This window comes from Coffea eugenioides, chromosome 5, assembly GCF_003713205.1.
Source record: "Coffea eugenioides isolate CCC68of chromosome 5, Ceug_1.0, whole genome shotgun sequence".
Taxonomy (NCBI): Eukaryota; Viridiplantae; Streptophyta; class Magnoliopsida; order Gentianales; family Rubiaceae; genus Coffea; species Coffea eugenioides.
This window is the reverse complement of record NC_040039.1, coordinates 36525127-36541268: the sequence shown is the minus strand read 5'-3', so window position 1 is coordinate 36541268 and position 16142 is coordinate 36525127. Positions and strand designations below refer to the sequence as shown.

General features: G+C 33.7%; 1 protein-coding gene across 1 annotated transcript; it reads right to left on the bottom strand.

Moving 5' to 3' along the window:
- Window positions 1-1349: 1349 nt before the first annotated feature.
- On the bottom strand, window positions 1350-5088 carry LOC113771506 (cysteine-rich receptor-like protein kinase 10). Its single transcript, XM_027316084.1, has 7 exons — window positions 4914-5088; window positions 4323-4439; window positions 4114-4238; window positions 3816-4026; window positions 3387-3633; window positions 3111-3261; window positions 1350-1850 (listed from the first exon to the last, which is right to left on the bottom strand). The coding sequence occupies exons 1-7, from the start codon at window positions 5086-5088 to the stop codon at window positions 1518-1520; spliced, it is 1359 nt and encodes a 452-aa protein (XP_027171885.1). The 3' UTR covers window positions 1350-1517.
- Between the last annotated feature and the right edge of the window lie 11054 nt (window positions 5089-16142).

Sequence of the window (16142 nt, the reverse complement as noted above, 5' to 3'; positions counted from 1 at the left end):
GGGATCATACCCCCATGAGTAATGATGCAAATTCCCGTGAACGCTATATTCTTGAGAAACCAGAAGGGGGAAGCTGGAAGCCTCCTGATTTGTGAAACACAGGATTACAAACATAAATATCAGAACCATCCATGATGCAAAAGATGCTGTTGATAGGACCAGTTACTTCAATCCATGAATCACTCAGATTCGGTACCTCCAGGTCCTGGGGGTATTGTATTGAATTCAGGGCACACCAGGATTCGTTAACACTCCTGAATTGCATCAATGATATCAGATAAAATCGTAGCAGAATCTTTGTCAATACATATGAAGGTATATAATTTACAGTATTGATCATCTCAAGGCTGTGAATTCGTTGCCTTTTATCTGGCCTAATAAAATCCATGTTGTGACTTTTTAATTCGTTGCCTTGAATCAAGAAGTAGAATTGGAACAAACTGCGATTATATGTATAGGGGCCAGGCTACATGCTTCAGTTTATAATTGGTTTCAATGCGGATTAAGAATCAGTGTTTAACCTGGATTCTATATACATTTATGTACTTACTGTTAGAAGACAAGACTCCAAGTTTAAAAATCAGAAACTTCATGAATAAATCTCAATGGTTAATGGTTCATGATCTTGAACACTACAATTCTGAGAAATGAGACATAGTACCTTTTAAGTATTATTTATCCGTGGAAAATGGGACAATGAATAAGAATGATAATATATATATATTAAGTTAGAAACTACAAACAAAATTAAAAAAAAATGAAAAGTACCTTGATGAAATGGATAATTTTTGCAACTTTCAAGAAGAATAACTTACCAATTTCATATTAGTATTACAAGGTTGAAACCGTCTGACTTTTCAAAACCCTCCAAAATATGACTCTTCACTACATCACCCGAAGCAAGCCATGGTATCCAACTTGGCTACTCAAGTTGTTGGCTCAAATTTGGCCAGACGGATTCTGCGGTGTTTTGAGGCTGACAACATTGCATAACCGTTCATGCCATGTTTGATCCAAATTGAGTTGCCAAATGTATAATTGGAGACAATTAGGTGTTTATGGTGAGGAAGAGTGAATAAACTATACTAATAAGAAATTCCACGAATAAATCTCCAAATGTAATAGAAGAAGTATGATTGTGGTATCGTTGATTAGAGTTACATGTAGTTTATAAGCCTTTTAAAAATTGTTGTAGTTTAATCACGCAAATGGTGTCATAGAGATAATAGATAGTGGTAAACCAAGCAAAGATGTCTTGTCCTGACTGAATATATCTTGCAAAGGTTATGTAATGAATAAGTTTATGCATATGTTCAACTTTCAAAAAAATAAAATAAAATTGTGCAGCTCAATTCAAAATCTCTAGCGATTAACAAGAATGTCCACTTGTACATGGGGGCTATTTTGTCAACTAGGACACACTGCGGTACAAGCAGATTTTTCATTCTTAGGAAGATTTGGAAATGCGAAACACAATTCCTTGATATTTCCTTCCAGAATTAGCCCTATTTCTTCCTTCATCTGGGATATGGTTGAGTAATTGATGCCTCATTTACAGAGCTTGAAGCTGAAATTCTTTCGGCATTAGATTGATCAACTTTCAGCTCCTCCACCCTGCCCTCCGATCCATGGCGCCGGAAAACAGCCGGACAATGTGGAGTAGGTAGGGTAACAGAACTATTATTGAGCATTTGGACCACGGAAGCCATTGTAGGTCTTTTGCTGACATCTTCTTCAACACATACTAAACCTACTTGGACACACTGAATGACTTCATTTTTGATATAAGAATCTCCAATACTTGAATCCAAAAGAGCTAAAGGATCGCCGCTTCTCCAATGCTTCCAAGCCTTTTTAACATAATCCCACGCATAAGGAGTTCAGACTTAAAAACTGCAATTTGCTCGAGCATGGCTAGTTTTACAAGTGATATCCAACTTTACATATTAGTTTGTCCTATGAATAATGTCACCTTTCCAATAGGCATTAGCCATTAGTCAATACTCTAAATTTAGTTCCCATCCTTTTCTATGGACTCTCATTTTTCGTCTAGTGTACCTTATTAAAGAAATAAATGGTCTTTATTTGAAGGGTTAATTAGAATTAATCCCCCTAAGATACAAACCAATTCTTACGTTACCTCCTAATGTATTTTTTGTGTCACTTAACCTTTGAGAAACAAAATTACTCCTCTAATATTTTTAGGTTTAATTTTTTTTTCTTTTTACTTCTTTCTTTTCTCAATTAATCTTAACCTATAATTCAATTTGGATCAACCTAATTCAAAGTGGGAACATATCAACGGAGAGAAGTATATTTATTAAAGAATATATTAATATTTGATTAATTTTATAAAATTAGTAAAGAAAAGAATCTAATAAAAAAATCCATAAGAGAAAAAAGGACTAAAATAATGTCCAAATAATCGACATGTGAATGTGATTGTCAATTTGCCTAATTATGAGGATATAGATTAAAAATTTTTGCTTTTGATTTCTTAGATTGAAAATGGATGAAATTAATTAGAATGTAATTGATTGGTAATTGAATAATTATATACACACACATGTATAAAGTCATAATAAAACATATATTCAATTACGATGCTATATTTTGCCAAATACAAATTTTTAATGGAGGAATCCTTGACTTTGCTCAAAAATAAGAATTTGAAAAAAAAAATGAAGTTGACCGAAAAAACAAAAGAGAAGAAAATAATCAAACATAATAAGAGTGAAGTTTTGTTTGGTAGGGAGGTTAAGTGACACAAAGGTTAGGAGATAAACTAAGAATTAGGTATACGTTAGAGGGATATATCATTGAGTGCAACATACCAATGACACAACGAGTAGCAAATATGATAAGTCCCAATGGAGATCTAAAGATCTACATGGAACACAAACAGATATATGTATTTATTTAGGGCAGGTAGCTCATGAGCTACTGTTCCAATTTGGTTTCACGCAAGCAGAAAAGCAATTGCAACTTTAGGTAATCTTTAGAGTAACAAACAAACAAAGAAGTTGAAATTTAGGTAATCCTCCACTCCAATTGTTCCAAACCACAGAAAACAAGTAAAACTCAGCAGAGATTTTGTAATCTGTACTTACATAGCTTAGAAGGCCTTCAGAATCTTCAGATACGTAGAAGCTACTGTTCTTCTTGCCTGTGATAATTTCCAAAATTACAACCCCAAAACTGAATACATCTGACTTTACGGAGAACTGGCCACACCTTGTGTATTCGGGAGCCATGTAACCACTACAAGCCACAAAGATGGTTATAACTGGTATAAAGGCATTACTAATGAGGCAATGAAATGTGTTTTCCATGCAAGATACAAAGTCATATTATGTGAGAAAAGATAGTATGGGAGCAAAACTTACAATGTCCCAGCAATTCTATTTGTGTTTCCTACAGATTGATCAACTCCACAAATCTTTGCCATGCCAAAATCTGCTATCTTTGGACTCATATTTCCATCCAACAATATATTGCTTGCTTTGAGATCGCGATGAATAATTCTAAGATGAGAATCCTCATGCAGATAGAGGAGTCCTCTTGCTATACCTCCAATGATCTTGTAACGTCTTGACCAGTTCAGTGATCGTTTCTTTTCTGAATCTTTACTATCTTAAACACAATATTCTTTGTTAGAACTGAAAAATACTAAATCAATGGTTTCTCACAATCAAACACCTGTCAAGAGCCAATTTGTTACCTGTCATTTGCTAAGATGGCGGACTTAAGTAACATAGAAGAAGGTCAAACAAAAAACCAAACACTAGAACGAGCAATTCTAGACTAAAACTCACCAAAGAGGAAGTAGTCAAGGCTTCTATTGGGAACAAATTCATATATGAGTATCTTTTCTTCTCCTTCCAAGCAAAATCCCAATAGTCGAACTAGATTTCTGTGTTGAAGCTTTGCGACTACTACAATTTCATTTTTAAATTCTTCTGCACCTTGCCCTGAGCTTCTTGACAGCCTCTTTACTGCTACCTCTTGTCCATTAGCAAGTACACCCTGAAGATATATGCATAGTAAGATGTGATTGAAAATTTGAAAGTTTAGATATTAAAATTCAGAATCACTTATATTTCATATAGGGACCTTGTATACACGACCAAATCCACCTTCGCCAATTTTGTTATCCACAGAGAAGTTATTTGTGGCAATTTGAATTTCAGTTAAGCTATACTGTAAGGATTCGGCTGTTAAGATTTCAGCAACTCCATCTACACCAGGGATAAGCAAATGCACTTGAGTTATATGTTCAAAAACCTCTGAAGTGTCCGGTAATATTAAACAATAAAATTTACCAGTTGCTTCAAGCGGCATAGAAACATGGCTCTTCCTTGATCTTCTTTTCAGGAAAACCAAAGCCATGATAAATAGAACGACTGAAACCACGACTACTGGGACAGCAATTGGAAAAGCTGCTCTCAAGTTAAGCAAAAACGGATTTTATCATTATGAATAATAATATCCATTTATCAAACAAGTGAAATATAATAATGAAACGGAAAACCGTTGGCATGCATTCAAGAAATCTGGAATCTTTTCCAATGTCTTTATCTAAGCTTGGAAAAGCTTTATCACTGTCTGTTCTCAGCACATCGTGCAATCACAACTATATACGTGTATTCACTTATTCTTAGAAACGTGACCCTGGAATTGCACCGTTTCTTCTCTGTTTAGTTTATACTGTAAGGCAGTGCAATGAGCACAATCTAGCATAGAATTACCCGCAAACTTGAGGGTTATATTATAAAACAAATACGTCCTCCTGATTTATCTATTTTGCTCAGTTGTTTAATTTTTATGTTCTAATTATGATGCGAAGGCTTATTCTAGATTTACCACCCCGCGATGAGTTAGTGCCCAGTCCATCAACACCAGTATAGCTTGACCATGTAAGAGGAAGTTAGTAACTCCAGTTGCAGGCTTATGCCACTTGATTTTGGTCATTTCTAGTTCCGGCTCAAGAGTTCTCAAATTCCCCACACTCATTACCCTCCCTCCATGTGTAGAAGATTTCATTGTCTTGTCAAATTGAGTGACCAGTGTTTGTTGACTTAACGACATTTTAGCTTATCTTTCATCAGTATTTGTTGCTTAACAACGGAGGAAACTATTCGCCTCGTCCCTAAATTATTCTCATTTTACTTTTTTGACCCCTTAACAATATATTTTTGGAAATAAGCCCTTCAAACAAAAAAGTATCACGTTTAAGGACTTTCCATCAAATTTAGCCATTAATGCTGACAGAACGAGGGTGAAATTGACAGAACACAAGAATTTCTTGATAGCAAAGTATCTAGGTAATCATTAAACTATTCTTCTTGTCAAGTTTTGGCCCCTAATCCAAATTTTATCTCAAAGTAACCCCTGAATAATTAAAAGTATATACTTTCAGTCCTTCTGGCCATTTTAGTCATAAGTACAGCCGAAACCAAAGGGTAGTTTTGTCCAACCATTGAATATAACCATCGAGACAGAATTAGAGAGGTTAAGAAGAAGAATACACTTCATTTTACAATCATTAGATTCAACCTTTTTGTAACACTAAATGATGAAGTGTATTCTTCTTCTTAACCCTTCTGATTCTAGTTGCGATGGTTATATTAAGTGGTTGGATAAAAAAGCTCTTTGGTTTCAGCTGCACTTACGACTAAAATGGTCAGAAGGGCTGAAAGCATACATTTATAATAATTCAAGGGCTATTCTAAGATAAAATTTAAATTAGGGGACCAAAACTTGACAATAGGAATAGCATAAGGGCTTTCTATATACTTTTACCCTCGTTCCGTCGACACTACTAGCTAAATTTGACAAAAGTCCTTAAACACAACACTTTTTTAGTTGAGGGGCTTATTTACAATAATATATTGTTGAGAGGCCAAATGAGTGAAATGAAAATGGTTTAGGAGCTGGGTAGATAGTTTCCTTTTAGCGACGACATTTTAGCTTATTTGCTTTGAAACATTTTAGTCATTTGGTTTTCATTACTAGGGCTGTAAATGAATCAAATCAAACTTTTAGGCTATCATGCTCAATCTGAATTTTTTGGTTCAAATTCAAACTTGACTTCAAATCATATATGAACATAAAATTTAAGGTCAAGTTCAATTCGATATGATATTCAATCAAGTTCGATTCGAAAACTCAAAATTAAATTTAAATTTTTAATATTATATTACCAATAATGCATATGAAGAATCTATATGATAAAATACAAAATGTATTCTTTTAAATGAAAGGTGTCAAAAATAATTCGAACCTTAACTAGCATTTCTTTTTCTTTTCTATCTTTGTTGTTGATAAGTGACTAATTTACGTAATAATTGTATGACATTTTATATTATTTTTAGTCACTTTGGTTATATTATTGGAAGAATATGAATCATTTTGGCTATAATTGGTGAAAAATGCTTTTAAGTGATTAAATGAGGTTTTTATCACTTTTTACTTGGATTTTGTGTATTTTGACAGTTTTGACACATTTTCGTATTTCGGCTATAACTTGAGTTACAATGATCGGATTGGGATGAATCTTGAACCCATTTGAAGATAAGAGATAGATCTACAACTTTGGTGAAGACATCTAAATCCAGTTTGAAGGTTTTCCAGGTCAAAATGCCGAATTACAATAGCAAATTTCTACTGGTCGAAGCTGGAACAGGGCAATGAGCAGGCAAGGGTATTTCAGTCATATCTCAGCCTACACAGATCCAAATGAGGTGATTCTTGATGCATTAGAAAGATAACTCAAAAGGCTACAACTTTCGTGTTTTAGACATGAGCTGGTTCAGCCTCTAACATCAAGAAAAGATTGGTTGAAGTTGGGCCAAAAACAGAGCAAGTGATCCACACTCGGATCCATACGGATCCGAGGTACTGTAGCAGCTCGGATCACTGGTCAGAAAAGGCTGCTCTGTACGCGTAAAACTCAATTTCACCTCCACCAACTCACATTGGATGCTAGACATGTGAGAAACATTCCCAGCTGTAAAAGGGAGATGTAATCCTCATTTCTTGACCACCTTTCATCATTAAATAGCCAAATGCATTGCAAAAATAGGGATTGGGGAGTTCATAGGAGAAAAATAGAGAGAGACATACGGGAGAAGCTGGAAGCTGCAGAAATGTAGCTCTTTCATCTCTCTAGTGTTAGTTTAGCTTAGTATAGAGTAGTGTAGCTTTCCATTCTTGTTTATTATCTAGATTAGGATGAAGATGGAGGATGAAGAAGGCAAGGAAGAAAGCTCATGTGACAAGGGTTGTATTCCTTCCAAACTCTTTATCTTTTGTATTTGATTCCAAATTTAGTTAATATACAAGTTCTGGATTTTGTGTTCAATATGTGTTTCTAAAGTTTATACCTTGGGTTTGGTTGAACTTTCTATAATTGTTAGTGTTTATTATTTGGTTATTTGACTGCTATGATTTGAGCAAGTTATTTAGCACTTCAGCTCTTGAAATCATGATTAATCTGGTACCATTAATTGTGATTATCTAAGGTGTTGTTTCTGCAATGAAAATTGAGATTTAACACTAGTTCAAGAAGTGCTAAACATAGGGAGTACACTCACGAAAGTAGAGGTGCACTTATGTGGTTTTTAGTGATTCATTTCATGTAATTTCATTGAAGAAATGAACTTGTAACTAATTTCATAACCATGAAAATAGGTATGGATTAGTTATGAGTATAATTGATTCACTACGAAAGTAGGATTCAAATGCATAAGGAAATTACACCATAATTAGCCTAGATGTAGTATTCAATGATCCAAATATAGCACTTGCATGAGTAGTTAGGGATACCACAACCCAAGGAGCTTTCATTTGTTATTTTGTATAATTTCAGTATGTTTAATTTGTTATAATTCATTGATAGTCTAAATAATAGAGAAGCTTTAGTAGTACCGGTAATTGCAATCTTCCTTGTGGGATCGACCCTTAATACCCTATACTCGCTCACGATTCGTATACTTGCGATAAATCGCGTGTGGGGTATTTAGGAGTTTATAAATGTAAAACTTGATTAGGATGAGCTTAATTGTATATGTATACTCCGCGCACGTCAAGTTTTTGGCGCCGTTGCCGGGGAAGATTTGGCAATATCGGTGTGAAGAGTAACTTTATTAGTTTAGACATATTATTAGTTATACTGTGAATGTTATTTTCTGTGTTTTATATGTGTATGTGTTTTATTACCTATTTTTCTTACTAATTTTGCTTTTGAGGTTGTTTAAAAGCAATTTTAGGTAATGAGAAGGGTAGGTCAATTTGGAGGACAATGCTTGAGAAGTGGAAGATTGGCAATGGATGGTTACCAAGTGCAAAGCTCCTTCAACAGAGGTAACCAAGAATTTACTGAATGTATGTCTTTTGAAGATGGTTTAAGGTGCTTAAAGGCAAAATTTGATGTAATTAAGTTACAAGTTCAAATGGACACCATGATGCATGAAATTGAGCAGAGAAGGAATGTTAATGCTTTTAATTCTTATCATGTGATTTGTGACTTGTGTGGAGGTTATCATGCTACTAATACATGTATGCAAGCACAAAATGTGGATTATTATGATGAATTAGAGCATTACAATCCTTGTTTTGATCAATATAGTGCTAATTGGACCAATTCTCCTGCTTATGGTTGGAATAATCAATGTACTTATAGTGATAATTCATATTTTTATGATCACCAACCTGAAAGTGTCCAATATGAATCAAAACCATCTTGGGAGTTGGCAATAGAGAAGTTAGCTAATACACATCTACCTTGGGAGTTAGAAAGTGAACCATTAGCTAATGATTCTAATGCATCTTGGGAGCTAGCTGTAGAAAATTTTTCTAATCAATTTGATTTAGCAATAGAAAAGCTAGCAAATGCAACTTCCGATCGTTTTGATAGGATTGAGGAAAGAATAGATGAATTAGCTTCTCACTTTGGTCGAATACATGAGCAATTGAATGCATTGTGTGAAGTTATTTCCTCTAATAATGTGCAAAATGATCCTAGCATGAATGATGGGAATGTTGTATGTGAAAATGGGTTGCATTTTGATGAAAATGATGAATCTCAATTGTGTTTCAATGAGCAAATGTCCATTTCACATGATAATATCTTTGGAACTAACTTTGAGCCTCAAGAGGTGAGTTTTAATGACTCATTTTTCACCCCTCTTGAGGAGTGCATTGAAAGTATAGGTTCTAAAGGTATTCCTGCCCAAGATACTCTCATGACATTTCCTTTGGTAAGTTCTCAAGTGGTGCATATTCAAGGTAATATCTATGGAACACTTGGAATATGTAAGTCACTTCCATCTCTCAGATCATTAGTTCATGTGGCTTTTTCTATTAAGTCACCTTACAATGATCCACCAAGGCCTAAAATGGTGGATTATTCGTTAACTAAGCCTCCTTGAAAAATGAGATGATATAGTCAAGCTATAGACTTTAAAGAAGCGCTTATTGGGAGGCAACCCAATGCTTGTTTAAGTTGGTGTTACTTTGGAGTGATTTTATGTTTAAAGTATAAGTTTGAGTTATTTTGTTGTTTTTCATTTGTAGGTTTTGGAAAAGTGACCAAATGAGGTAAAAAGGCGAAGTTTGATCAAAGATCTCAATACCTCAAATTCAGTAATTGTGGTTTTTGATGCATTAAAGAGGTTTAGAATGCATGTTTAGATCATTTTACATGTGCGTGAATGGTTTATTTTGACATAGAAATGATCTAGGGTGTATTTTGAAGAATTGAGGTCAAACTGAATATTGCAAAAATTCTGCAATAAGTGCAGATTCAATGGATCCAAGGCCTCGGATCCATATGGATCCAAGGCCTCGGATCCACTTCTGCAATCAGAGAAAAACTTCGAGCTTCTTGATCCGAGCTCGGATCCATATGGATCCAAGGCCTCGGATCCACTTCTGCAATCAGAAAAAATTCGAGCTTCTTGATCCGAGCTCACTTATCATGATCCGGACCTCGGATCCTTTCAAAAACGACCTCGGATCCTTTCCAAACGAAGCCTCGGACCACTTTTCTCATTCTTCCCTCTTTTTCCTCCTTCAACTCCACTTTTCTTCTTGTTGGTTGCAAGCTTTTATTCTTAAGAATTGTATTTTTGTTTTTTTTTCAAGGTGCATTAATTGAAGTCTCCATTCTTTCAAGTAAAGTTGGAAATTCATCACATTGCCATGGATTCGGATGCGCAAGTTCATTAGGGGAGTATTACTTTCTCTTATTTTCGTTATTTTTCCTTTCTCACATTGAGGACAATGTGAAGTTTAAGTGTGGGGGAGGAAAGTATTGAACTTGCATTTACTTGCCATGTGATGATATTTTGTGGATTTAAATGCTTAGAAATGTTGGAATTATGTTTGAACTATTTGCCATGTGGATAATTTGCTTGAAATTGGGTTTGTTGGCAGGGAGTTTTCATCCATTTATAAGGAGAAACTCTGTAAAAATTTTCTAAAATCTTTTCCAATATTTCACTATGGCCCAAAAGTTCTTCAAATTTTTGCATTTTCATTCAAAAAGGGCTAATTTGTTCCAACTTTAAATGTTTTATTCTTCCAATTGTTGAAACTTTATGTGTATTTGGAAGGTTTAGTCCTCATTTAACTTGGAAATAGTATTATGCAATTAGAATTTTTACATTTTAGAAAGTATATTTGGTAAAGTGAGGAAAATTATGCCTATAATTTTACATGTTTAATGAGATTTCTTCTCTTTACTTAATTTTGCAAGTAAGTGATTGATATAGTCGATAAAGGTTATATTCCTCCTTTGATTATTCTTATATATTTTCTAAGAGGGTTATCTATTTATTGTCCTTTATTTCTAAAGAAAAAAAAAAAAAAAAAAAAAGAAAAAAAAAAGAAAAAAAAAAGAGAAAGTAAATAAAAATTGTTCTACTCCAATGATTCATGTACCGAGTAACCGGGGGTTGGCATCAACAAATGTCGACATTCGCGTAAAAAGGTACTTGAATTAAGAGTATGCATAGCAACTTGAATAAGTGAAATGTTGAGTAACCGGGATCTTCACCTAAAAGTGTCGATTTTCGCGTAAAAAGGCATTCTCACTATTTAAGTAAAATTTGTGTGAATAAATCCCTCTTAGTTATAGAATTTTGAGAAAAGATGATTATAGGAGGAGGAAAGCTATAAATTGACTATGTGATTTGCTTATTTGTAAAATTAAGTTAGGGTAAGAGATTAAGTTTAACTTGTTGAATTTAGGGTATAATTATCTTTCCTTTACTTGATATTATAAGTATTTAGTGTAAATTGAATAATTGATAATGATTATTTTTCCAAGTCTTGAGGAATTAAATTGACAAAGTGCATATATTGGTTTTCACCTCTTGAATCATTGCATTTGATTATGTGTGAATTGCTTGAGGACAAGCAATGATTTAAGTGTGGGGGAGTTTGATAAGTGACTAATTTACGTAATAATTGTATGACATTTTATATATTATTTTTAGTCACTTTGGTTATATTATTGGAAGAATATGAATCATTTTGGCTATAATTGGTGAAAAATGCTTTTAAGTGATTAAATGAGGTTTTTATCACTTTTTACTTGGATTTTTGTGTATTTTGACAGTTTTGACACATTTTCGTATTTTCGGCTATAACTTGAGTTACAATGATCGGATTGGGATGATTCTTGAACCCATTTGAAGATAAGAGATAGATCTACAACTTTGGTGAAGACATCTAAATCCAGTTTGAAGGTTTTCCAGGTCAAAATGCCGAATTACAATAGCAAATTTCTACTGGTCGAAACTGGAACAGGGCAATGAGCAGGCAAGGGTATTTCAGTCATATCTCAGCCTACACAGATCAAATGAGGTGATTCTTGATGCATTAAGAAAGATAACTCAAAAGGCTACAACTTTCGTGTTTTAGACATGAGCTGGTTCAGCCTCTAACATCAAGAAAAGATTGGTTGAAGTTGGGCCAAAAACAGAGCAAGTGATCCCACACTCGGAATCCATACGGATCCGAGGTACTGTAGCAGCTCGGATCACTGGTCAGAAAAGGCTGCTCTGTACGCGTAAAACTCAATTTCACCTCCACCAACTCACATTGGATGCTAGACATGTGAGAAACATTCCCAGCTGTAAAAGGGAGATGTAATCCTCATTTCTTGACCACCTTTCATCATTAAATAGCCAAATGCATTGCAAAAATAGGGATTGGGGAGTTCATAGGAGAAAAATAGAGAGAGACATACGGGAGAAGCTGGAAGCTGCAGAAATGTAGCTCTTTCATCTCTCTAGTGTTAGTTTAGCTTAGTATAGAGTAGTGTAGCTTTCCATTCTTGTTTATTATCTAGATTAGGATGAAGATGGAGGATGAAGAAGGCAAGGAAGAAAGCTCATGTGACAAGGGTTGTATTCCTTCCAAACTCTTTATCTTTTGTATTTGATTCCAAATTTAGTTAATATACAAGTTCTGGATTTTGTGTTCAATATGTGTTTCTAAAGTTTATACCTTGGGTTTAGTTGAACTTTCTATAATTGTTAGTGTTTATTATTTGGTTATTTGACTGCTATGATTTGAGCAAGTTATTTAGCACTTTAGCTCTTGAAATCATGATTAATCTGGTACCATTAATTGTGATTATCTAAGGTGTTGTTTCTGCAATGAAAATTGAGATTTAACACTAGTTCAAGAAGTGCTAACATAGGGAGTACACTCACGAAAGTAGAGGTGCACTTATGTGGTTTTTAGTGATTCATTTCATGTAATTTCATTGAAGAAATGAACTTGTAGCTAATTTCATAACCATGAAAATAGGTATGGATTAGTTATGAGTATAGTTGATTCACTACGAAAGTAGGTTTCACATGTTTAAGGAAATTACACCATAACTAGCCTAGATGTAGTAATTAATGATCCAAATATAGCACTTGCATGAGTAGTTGGGGATACCACAACCTAAGGAGCTTTTATTTGTTATTTTCTTGTATAATTTTAGTAGGTTTTAATTTGTTATAATTCATTGATGTCTTAAATAATAGAGAGCTTTAGTAGTACGGTAATTTGGCAATCTTCCTTGTGGGATCGACCCTTAATACCCTATACTCGCTCACTTATTCTTATACTTGCAGATTAAATCGCGTGTGGGGTATTTAGGAGTTTATAAATGTAAAACTTGATTAGGATGAGCTTAATTGTATATGTATACTCCGCGCACGTCAGTTGTTTCATTAATGCTTAGTTACATTGAAAATATGAGCTTAGTTGTTAAATTTACTATATCTAGCTAAATCTTTTTGTTCTAGGGATAGATAAAACTATTTGTACCTTGATTATGGTTGAATGAAATTGATTATTGCTATATCTTGTACTTGCTAATTCAATTATTCTTGCTTTAACACTTGTGAATGCTTGATCACAATTTACAAGCCATGACAGTTGTTGTTAATTTATGAGAATAATTGACAATGCTGGAAATGGAATAGATGGAATCTAAGGTGTAGCCACACAAAAATATTGGTACACTTAAGTGGATGTTTTTGCCATTTCTAGACCTAGATTAAGTCTTCACTAGGGGTGCAAACGAATCGAGCCGCTTGTAAGCTGCTCGCGAGCGGCTCGATTTGAGCTCGACTCGAGTTCGAGCTGGTCAAGTCAAAATCGAGCTCAAAATATTAAACTCGTTAGCTCACGAGCCGGCTTGCAAACTCGAGTATTTATATATATATATATTTTTTTTTAATTTTTATTTTAATAGTAAAATTACATAAATATCCTTAATATTTTATTATTTATTAAGAAAAAATGTTATTTTGTTTATTTTTTTAAAAAATAAAATAATTTTTTTTTCGAGCTCGAGCTTCAAAATTGCCAGCTCGTCGAGGTTGAGCTCGAGTTCGAGTTCGATGAAATTAAGTCAAGGCTCAACTCGATAAGGCCAAACCTCGACTCGACTCGGCTCATTTGCAGCTCTAGTTTTCACTTTAGATTTCACCACAAGAGTAGGGAAATTATAGTATTGGCTAAATTTGGTTCATTGACAAGAGCAAGTTCCGATAGGTTGAGTGAAATGTACCCATAGCAAGGCAAGAGCATGAGTGATAATTGGCTATTTCATCTAGAATCAGGTACATTTAGTAGATTCTATATCCTAGAATATTTGTGTTTAATTGAGTTTCTTCAAGTTGTTAATTTTCTTTGCGTTGTTTTAGCATTGTGGTTATTTTATTTAGTTAAAATTATTGATTAGTTTAGATAATAGAGTGAGTTAAGAGTCTAAGTAGTTGGAAGTGATCCTTGTGGGATCGATCCTAACTCCCTAGCACTATGAGCCATGACCTATATACTTGCAATGAACGAGGGAATTAGGTTAAAATTTAGAGCGTAGATTTGAAACTCATCAATATATATATATATATATAAAACTGGTTTAGATGCATACTATATATATAAATTTTGATATTTAAATTTAAATTCAGATAATGTGGTATTTATCCAACCCCATATATTGACAGTGTAGAAAAGACTAATACTATATATGTGTGTATATGTTGTGTGTGTTTTGAAAGATCAACGGAAAGAAATATAATAGAGAGGTCGAACCACAAACCTATGTCCAACCATACACAGCCGCTCCCATTTTCTCTCATTTTTGGAAACTAACTCTTGGCCTATATTGTTTGCAATCACATGATTCAAAGATGTAACTTTGTAGCACCAATTAAGATGTGGAAACGGTTAAAACGTTAGCACTATGAGCTCTCTTCCGCTTATATTGCGAACTAAAAAATGTGAGATGTGACGAAAATATGGATAGGGGATAGAGAGATTATTATCTTTTTGGATCTAGAGTCCCACAAGTTAAATTTTATCAAAATTAAATTAGTTGGTTAATTCTTATATTGATATAAATTCATACACTTTGAGTATAAATTCAAATTTGTAACTCATATACTTAAATTAATATACCACATATAATAGGAATTACATCAGAATTATACGATTTTACATCAAATATAATAAGAATTATACAAAATCGATTTAAACAGGTAAAAGTCAACTTCTGAGTAAGACTTCAAAAAAAGAGCACAAAGTCAAAGCCGGGTTGTGTTGATGTTCCAAATGGATTAAAGTGTCCGTATGTTTGGATTGGAAATTATTTGAAATAAATTATTTTGAAAAAATTGTTTGGATTACACATCATTATTTCCACCTTATTTACACACACTGACTCGTTTGCATCATCAACACATTTTTCAATCACCTTTTTATTTCACATATATCACATCAAAAAAAGTGTTACAGTGTATTTTTTCACAAAATTATCTCAAATAATTTACTATCCAAACACATTCAATAGCGACGGGTGGTTTCGTTCTATACATTGTTTTTTCCATTTACATTCACACAATCTAATGAAAACTATATATATATATATATATGGGATAATTTCAGATACCTCCCCTGAGGTTTCTGACAGTCTTACTCTCCTCCCTTGTGGTTTCAAAAATATCACAAACCTCCCCTGTCAGAATTTAGGTTCCATTTCTTACATCATCATGGCCAAAAAGACTTAAATACCCTCACAAGTCAGCTAATATTTTGTGATTATCAGGATAAATACATTCTAACTCACGTAATTATTTTTTTCTATGCTATATTTAATCTCCTTTTTACATGCATATATGGTCAAATAACTAACACCTAACATGATGTATATTTTTTTAACACCTAATTATTCCAAATTTATGCGTACCATTACACTACTTTTTATATATATACACAGTCAAATAACTAACATTTAATATAATGTATATATTTGTAAACTAATTGTACCTCATAGATCACCCCGTGTAAGGTGTTTATAAGCAAATTAGTATTAGTCATATAGATAAAATTACATACCCACTGCAGCTTGCAAGGAGATGCACAAGTGGGTCAAAGTACCAATAAGCATTCCAAATATATTCATATCGTTGCACTATGCATATTGCTGCGATGACTAATTGCAATATTCATGTGAACAAATAATTGCATGTTCACAATTGCAATATTCATGTGAACAAATAACAACAAGATGACAATTGAAGTGGAGCTGGCTGGAAAGCAAAATTGTTGCCATTGGCATAGTGGCAACA